The following is an 8,291-nucleotide window of genomic DNA, read 5'->3' as shown; positions in this document are numbered from 1 at the left end:
TCCTTTCCCGCCACTAACTGTTATTACAGTTACACCTCATTTATTCTCCTAACATCCTCATTCCCTCTTCTCTTTCTATCATAAACTCTCCATATGCTATCAAGGTGCTTTGAAATCATAAACTTGTATTCTCTTGTTAATACACTCAGTAATAAACTCCAGGAGGTAGATTGTTTTTGTTTCTCTTGATTCAATTCCTCTTGTTATTTAAACAGAACCCAGTTGAGCATATTTCTTTTGATTAGTTTTAAACTTATTATCAGACTTATTCAATTCCTATTGTTGTTTAAACATGTTGGGAATCCAAAGGTGAGTCTAAGTCCCACATTAGATAAATGATAAAGTAGAGCAGTATATAAAGATGAAAGACCCATTAACCTATTGCCTTAAGGTTTTGAGTACAGGGTGGTGTCAATCCCTTATATGGTGGGCTCATATGTCATTGGTGTTTGTATCTCCCCACAAACCTCCTCCTTGATAGATCCAACAAAACAAAACCTAATTGAGCCTGTCACTTTCTTTTATTAGTTTTAAAGTTATTATCAAGCTTCGCTACTCTCTTAAGGAAGTAAAGAAATTATTTCTATGTTACACCACAATCCTTTTGATCTTAAAATATTGGCAACATTCCCTTACAACACCCAAAAGAAAAAGGAATAAGTGTCTAACAAGAAACTAAATTCCTAAATTAAGAAGTACTTCAATAAGTAAATTGCTATAAGAAAATCAAATGCATAAATCAAGAACATTAGAAAAGAAGACACTAAGAAAACCTAGGCAAAGATAAGATATGATGCACAACTATTGCATGCATATTGTGAAAAAAATTGTTAAGCCAATACCTGTAGTGCTCTGCTCAGCAAAGGCCTAGGTGCAAATGGAAGGGAATGCAAAAGCGCTATTAGCAGTTGTGAATGCTCAAAGCGATGGCCAGGATCATTGAAATCCAGCGCATTCTCTGTTGAAGAAGCATTTATCTGAAATAAAAAAAAAATACCATAAAAAACGTGGCAAAGGAAAACGTGAGTTATCTTAAAAAGATATCCAACGTGGCTTCAAGGCTTTGGTGTATTAATGTTTTAACAATATAAGACGGAATCTTTCATTTATAATTGAGCATTACCTTCTTATTTCAATTAATATGCTTCCTATATAATGAGAAAAGACAAAACTTAGCCTATTCCTAAAAAGTGAATTTTAAGTCTTGTTGAAATATGGCTATAAATACTGCACATTTACTGTATAATAAATATAGATTGTTTATAAGAAATCCCTAAATTAAGGGTTTAGGATTTGTTTACTGCACTGCGAGGCTTGTGAATTATATAAACATGCGTGTATCTTTTCCCATTAGCAACAATAGAAGTTCACAACCTTTCCAATTAATCAGTAGTGATATATGGGAACAATCTACTATAACTAGTATCTCTTGGTCCCATTGGTTTGTAGTCTTTATTGATGATTGCACAAGAGTTATTTGGATCCATTTGCTTCACAAAAATATGACGTGACTATTGTTATTTCCATCTTTCATTCAACGACTCAGCATCAATTTGAGGTCAACATAAAAAGATTTAGGTTTGACAATGCTAGAAATTATTTCAACAAAACTGCCTATACTTATTTTCAATACAAAGGGATATTGTTGACAAACTCAAAGAAAAGAATATTTCTGGCAGCAAATGGATATTCACAGTAAAATGTCAGGCTGCTGCGTATATTGAAAGGTACAAGTTCGCTTGTTGATAGAAGATTAATGACTGAATATTGTACTTTCCTAAGTGTGAAATTAGTGAACTGGAGAAAAAAAAGGGGGATGTGGTGGCAAGATCATCGGCTGAATCAGAGTTCAGGCCTGCACAAGGGCTGAGTTATTATGACTAAAAATTATCTTAGACGACTTGAAGGTTAATTTGGGCATTTACTATACAATAACTACAAAATTGTTGAATAATAAATATATATTTGTTGCAAGAAAGTCCTAAACTTAAGGGATCGGGATTAGGAGTCTATTTCGTAGATTTGTTTCAAATTTAGAGTCTTTAGTTATGGAGATTTGTTTCCTTTTTTTCATGAGACTTATTTCCTTTTATTTGCATTTCATTTCTCCATTAAATACCAATTGTTAAAAATTATTTCATGAGTCTAACTCAGTCTCACAAAACAAGTTAGTAAGTTGAAGTTTACACTATTTACAAATTATAATTTGATCAATCTCTAATCAATGTGCTCTCATCAAGGACTGGACATCTCAAGCAAGGAAATAAATATTTGTGGGTAGTCTTATAGTGATCCAAAAGCAAGTAACAAAATAGACCCAACAAACCTTTCTAAGATTAGCTCTCATACCATCTCAAAATGTGAATTTTAAGCTTAACCTAACCTCACAAATATAGCTTTAAGTTGGGGTCTCTTGATACCAACTTGAATTAAGATGTGATAATAAAAGCAGTCGTTTATTGTGCTCAGTTGATGTATATTATATATACAAACATGCATTTATATAGGAAAAGTACTATCCTATAACACTCAAGCTAGGAACATACACCCAACACTGCAGTTTTACGAAAGTTGAACAAAAAAATAACAGTCACAATTTTACCATCATTATAGATATGTCTAATTAGAATCAATTTATAGGAATCTGAATAAAACATATCACATCATGTATATTCATAAAAAATTTCCTATAATTATCTGCCTTAGTCGCAATTAATATGTATTTCTTGCAATCATGTAACATATACACAGTTTCAACATCTCTTGCATCTATCTCTCTTTCAACAAAATCTTAAATATATTTTGCAAATTTTATCTCAAAGTGACATACAATGCAAATAACATGGATAGTACACATACAAAGCAAAGAATGTAAGAACTATATCATATAGAATTGAGTTGGAAGAATTATAATTTTTTCTCATATTGAAAGAAAAAACATACATTTACACTCTTAGAAAGAAAGAAAAACCTATAAGATGAAAATGGCCAAAGAAAATAAGCTTATACTAAATAAAGCATGTCCATTTCAATAAACACAATATTTTCCATTTTTATACTGGCAAAATAGTATCCTACAATTGGCATGGACTAGGGACTAGGGACTGGGGATAAGGTAGAGAGAGTATGTCATACCGAGGCAGTCAATAAAGTTGTATAGACATTGTTTGTCAACAGCCTACACGGTGCTGCCTGGAATGCCTTTTGTAAGGCGTAAAAAAGAAAAGAAACCTTATCTTCAAACATTGTACTTCCACCATCTTGCAGTCCAACACCCAAAAGGTTGCTTGCTGTATCAAGACCAGAGCGGGAACCATGCCCCAGATGCCCAGAAACTATTAAAGCACCCAAGAGACCAACAATCCCAACAACAATGCCATCACTTTTATCAGCATTATAAACATTTTTCCTAGCACTGTCAGCACTGATGGATAGACTTATGCCTCCCAAATTCTTGACAGATGGAGTTTCTGAGGTACGTGTCATCCCTTCAATATACACATCAGGAGAACTAGGACCAATATTACTGCAACTATCAGCAGATTGGAACCTTCATCATCCTGATATGTTTCTGTGATTTCACTGCTACCATCATTTTCATTTTTTTTAAATTCAGGATTCTTTGGTGCCGATTCAAGAGCATCACTTTCTCCAGCTTTAACTTCCCTTTGGAGAAGAACAAGAAGAGTTTCTATCCCTCCACATGCTAGGAATGCTTTTGCAAATGAGTGAGCTCTAGCTGTATTCGGCTGCACAACCAACCTGTAGAAGAGATGTAACACCCTAGCAATCTGTAAAATAAAGTAAATAAAGAGTAAAATTTCTTTAAATTTTGATAACAGATTTTAAAAATTAAACCAAAGCATAACAAATTTGTGTTACATTGTTCAAATTTCCAAATAAGCCACTAAGCTTGAGATTAGTAATAACCACAAAGAGAAGATGTGGATTACTTGTTTTCAGACAAAGAAGAATATAAAATATCAATAACCCTGAGTTTCTGGTAATTTAGTTATGCAACAATGTAAGGTATTTTACTAGTTAATGGCTCATAAAGTATATTTAGAGAATACAATGTTATACAGAAAATAGGGTTTAGTTTTCGGAAAATTACAGCAGAAGTGTCAAATATCCCACACACTGTTGGAGTTCATCCTCCCATATAAATTGTAAAAGCGTGGAGCAAGTTAGAAGCTCTAGTTAAAGGGGACATGTCATAGAACTTTGTAATCAATGTAATTAATTCTCAAGTTTAAAAGGAGATGATTTCTTTCTTCTTATTATTTTGGAAATAAGAACAAACTATTCTAGGGAATAGCTAGTAATAAAAACAAGATAAAATAACTATACAAAATTAAAAGCAATAAGAATATTATCTGAAACTTTCTAAAATATATTTGAAACTCCCCTCAAGCTAGTAAATAAATGTTCTTCATTCCGAGCTTTAATATAATTCTCTCAAAGTTACTGTTGTTTAGCCCTTTGATGAGTATGTCTGCGAGTTGTCCCTAGGTAGACACATACTAAGTGCAAATCATTCATGGTCAATCTTTTATTTGATAAAATGTTTATCCACATCAATATGTTTAGTTCTATGTTGTTGTACTAGATTGTGAGTTATGCTAATTGTGGATTTATTGTCACAATATAACCTCATAGGCTCATCGCTCTTCATGTTTAAGTCTTTCAATATACCCTTCAACTATAAGAGTTCACATTGCCTCCTACCTCCATTGCTTCTTAAGAACTAGAGCAATGATCAAATTTTTCCATGTTTATGGCCTTACATGGACTACCTGATGATTATCCATATATTGTGATTAGATTTTAGAGTCCCCAATTGTACCTACCTCTACTTCCCCTTGTTCCAACCTATTTCTTTGTGTCAAGTAAGTCAACCACTAAATACCTTCTTCAGCCACTTCTGATGACACTTCAGCATTGGTATCTCAGTGTGATGATCACAATTTCCATCACAAGCCAAGCAAAGGGAATCACAAGTGTGAACATTGTCACAAGCTCGATCAAAAAATTGATAGGTGTTATACCTTACATGATCATCTTTGTTAGGGCCTACCCTAACAAAGTTTGTTGTTTGTTGGGTCTATTAAAGCCTAAGAAGACACATTTGAGAGCGCGAGCGAAGAGTTTGTCTAGTCCTAGAGACATGTCATGAACAAAACATACACACCCAAACACTCGGGAAGATGTGTGAAAGAGAAGATCATTAGGAAACAGAATGGAGAAGGGACTTTATGATCAAGAGAGGAGGAGGGCCTCCTATTAGTAAGATAACATGTAGTTAAGATGGCATCCCCCAGTGATGGACAGGAATATGGGCACCAAGCAAAAGGGTATGGGCAGTTTCAGTCAGGTGTCTATTTTTTCATTCTGCTATACCATTTTGCTGCGGTGTATGAGGACAAGTAGACTGATGTAAGATACCATGAGAACTCAAGATGGCAAAAAGGAAGGATGAGAAATACTCTTTGGCATTATCACTTCTTAATATTTTGATTACTTGACCAAATTGATTCTTGACTTCATTTAAAAAAGATGTAAAGACGGCTAATAATTCAGAATGATTTTTCATAAGATAAACCCAAGTACATCTTGAATATTCATCAATTAAGGTAACAAAATATCCAAAACCAAAGGAGAAAATAGGACTAGGTCCCCATATATCAGAATGGATGATGGAAAAATTAGAATTACATATTGATTGAGACCTTTTAAGAAAGGTAGATCTAACATGTTTTCCCAGTTGACATGACTCACATTCTAAGGTTTGGAGACCACTAAGTTCAGGACACATCTTTTTTAATTTGGAGAGACGAACCAAATCCGATGGTCACCGGACTGAACTGTATCAATGGCCGGCGGCGGACGGCGACGAAACAGTGAAGAACAGTGACGACAACATTGAAGAGGACAACCGCGGACAGCGGCAAATGGCACCAAACAAATGCTACGAGACAGAAACCAGAGCGGACCCGCTTTGATACCGACTTGAGATTGAAACTGTAAACTAATTCTAGAGGGCTTGATTGATCCCTCTCATAATCGTCTATTTATAAGAATAAATTGATACAAGAGTACATGATAAGTAGGATAACCCTCGACACAATATAATCGTAATAATAACCCTAGACAGAGTATAATGATGATAAATAGGATAAATATTCTAACACTTTCTTTTAGCTATAACAAAAATTCACAGTTTGAGTCCACCAGAAAATCATAGATCCGCATTGCACATTATAGTCCTTGAGTATGGCTATAAATCTTCTGAACATTTAGTTTTTATGTCCAAGTAATGTTCAACTCATCATATTAGCTTATGAGCCCCTAACCCCTACCAAAAATGGAGGAAAGTGCTTAGGGAAAATAAGCATGATTAGGAGGGAGGTTTCTCCACCTTTCTTCTATTAGTTTGTTTAGTTTTTGTCTTAAATAAATTATAGACTCATGTTTGTTTCTTGTGTTTTGTGGGGTTGTTAGTGGGACCTCTCCTTTTTAGGTTGTCACCTTCTAGAGAAATGGAGGCCATGGAGGTATTTAGCCATAGGGAGTGTACTCACCACAGTCCTAGTTTTGCCAAGAAGACCCCTTGGAAATGGAAAAGAAGAGCATCTTGGACTGGAGTGGGGACCATTACGCACTTGGAGGAGAAAGAATGCACCTTTTTGATGATTTTGTAATGATTGGAAAATATTCTTCCTTTCCCTCAACATTAGGCTTCTAGAAAGATACTTTGTGATTTTGCTATATAGCTCTTCATCTTTGTATTATTGCTAGGAGGTCATTTGTTGGTCTATTTAAGAGGATCTCCTTGCCACTTGTAAAGGGTTGTTGAAGGAAGAAATATAAGTTATTATCCACTTTCGGTTGTGAGTTCCTCCCTTTGAGAGTGAGCTATCTCTTGGTTTATTTTGACATTGGTGGCAACCACCACTCATCATGGGTTATCCATCCCCCAAGTGGCGTGCCACTTTCCCATCCCCCTCTATTTCCTTTCTTTTTTTCCCTATTTTGTTTCACTTTTCAACTTATTTTATACTAAGTGTTGTTATTGTGCTTTTGTTTATTTTCTTGTCTTTTGTTATTTTGAATCCATCCTAGATTCTTTCTTTTAGAATCTCTATAAAGTGAACTTTTACATTTAGATAGCATTATCATCTTAATATCCACTATGAATCTTCCTCAAATTTTCTTAAGCAACATAAACACAAAAAGCCTTGTCCTCTAAAAACAACAACACTAACTCTTATGATTAGCTTACTCGCTCACAGTCCTTTTCCTTGATTTGTTTCCAAAGTATTCAACTTTACGTCATATATTTGAGAAACATCCATGGCTTTAGGATATGCCTCTTTACCTCACTCCAAATCTCCCTTGCGAAGTAGAGAAACATAAATGTCACTCTTTTTCGGGATCAGAGTTGCATAGCCAAGACATGATTGTGGAATCATCTTTATCCCATGTTTTAAATTTGGGATCCTACATGTCACAAGCAACATCGGTCAAGTGATTCGTCCTCCCTTTTCCTCAGAATAGTGCGAATGAATTGGGACCATAAATTAGGACCATTTTATGTAGCTCTCACCATTCAGTCCATAGACAGAATGCATGTTCTTCAACTCTTCAAAAGATTGAAATTTATTCTCCTCTATTTCAGCCATAAGATATTGTGCGATGAGGGTACAAGATAAAGGAAAAGAAAACGTGCCGCGGAAAAACAACTTTTGTGTAAATGAAGGTTGTTTAGGGTTTCAATCGCACAGTTAGAGCCTCCCAGATTTTGAGAGTTATAATATCTCTCTCTCTCACACACACACACACATATATATATATATATATATATATATATATGGGGTTTGCTAATTTGTGTACGCTCTTTTTTCAGTTGGTACATCTTAGCAATGTGTATCAAGTTTTAGTACACAAAAATACCCTCATATATTATGGACTCTAAGCTTTAAGGTCAAGGGTATTTGAATAATTTTCATTCTCAAAACTAAAAAAACAAGAAACCCCCAAACCCTTACTCACCTCCCTCATTCTTCTCAACCCTTTATCTTTCATCTCTCTTATTCCAACATTTTCTCTGTCATCCAGTAGTCCCAACTGAAAAATTCAGAATCACTCGCTATTAAACAATTTCTTACCAAAAAATGATTTTATAATGAGTTTTCATTTTATAATTTTTGTCTTATCTAATTTTCACAAGCATAATGACATCCGAAGAATTGGTAATTGGCCTGAAAAAAATCAGAAACACTCGCGATTAA

General features: G+C 34.5%; 1 protein-coding gene across 1 annotated transcript in view; it reads right to left on the bottom strand.

Moving 5' to 3' along the window:
• Positions 1-700: 700 nt before the first annotated feature.
• The window catches only part of LOC124821555 (BEACH domain-containing protein C2-like), a 14,692-nt gene continuing 7,101 nt past the window's right edge, over positions 701-8,291 (bottom strand). Inside the window, exons 3-7 of the mRNA XM_088095364.1 lie at positions 8,053-8,127; positions 3,551-3,791; positions 3,232-3,488; positions 843-977; positions 701-715 (exon numbers count right to left, since the gene is read on the bottom strand). Coding sequence (XP_087951490.1) covers positions 701-715; positions 843-977; positions 3,232-3,488; positions 3,551-3,791; positions 8,053-8,127 — 723 coding nt within the window. The remainder of the gene's footprint in view (positions 716-842; positions 978-3,231; positions 3,489-3,550; positions 3,792-8,052; positions 8,128-8,291) is intronic.

The sequence above is a fragment of the Vigna umbellata genome, chromosome 7, assembly GCF_029865625.1.
Source record: "Vigna umbellata cultivar VRB3 chromosome 7, Vumbellata_1.0, whole genome shotgun sequence".
Lineage (NCBI taxonomy): Eukaryota > Viridiplantae > Streptophyta > Magnoliopsida > Fabales > Fabaceae > Vigna > Vigna umbellata.
The sequence above is the reverse complement of the archived record's forward strand: the minus strand, read 5'-3'. Positions and strand labels throughout refer to the sequence as shown.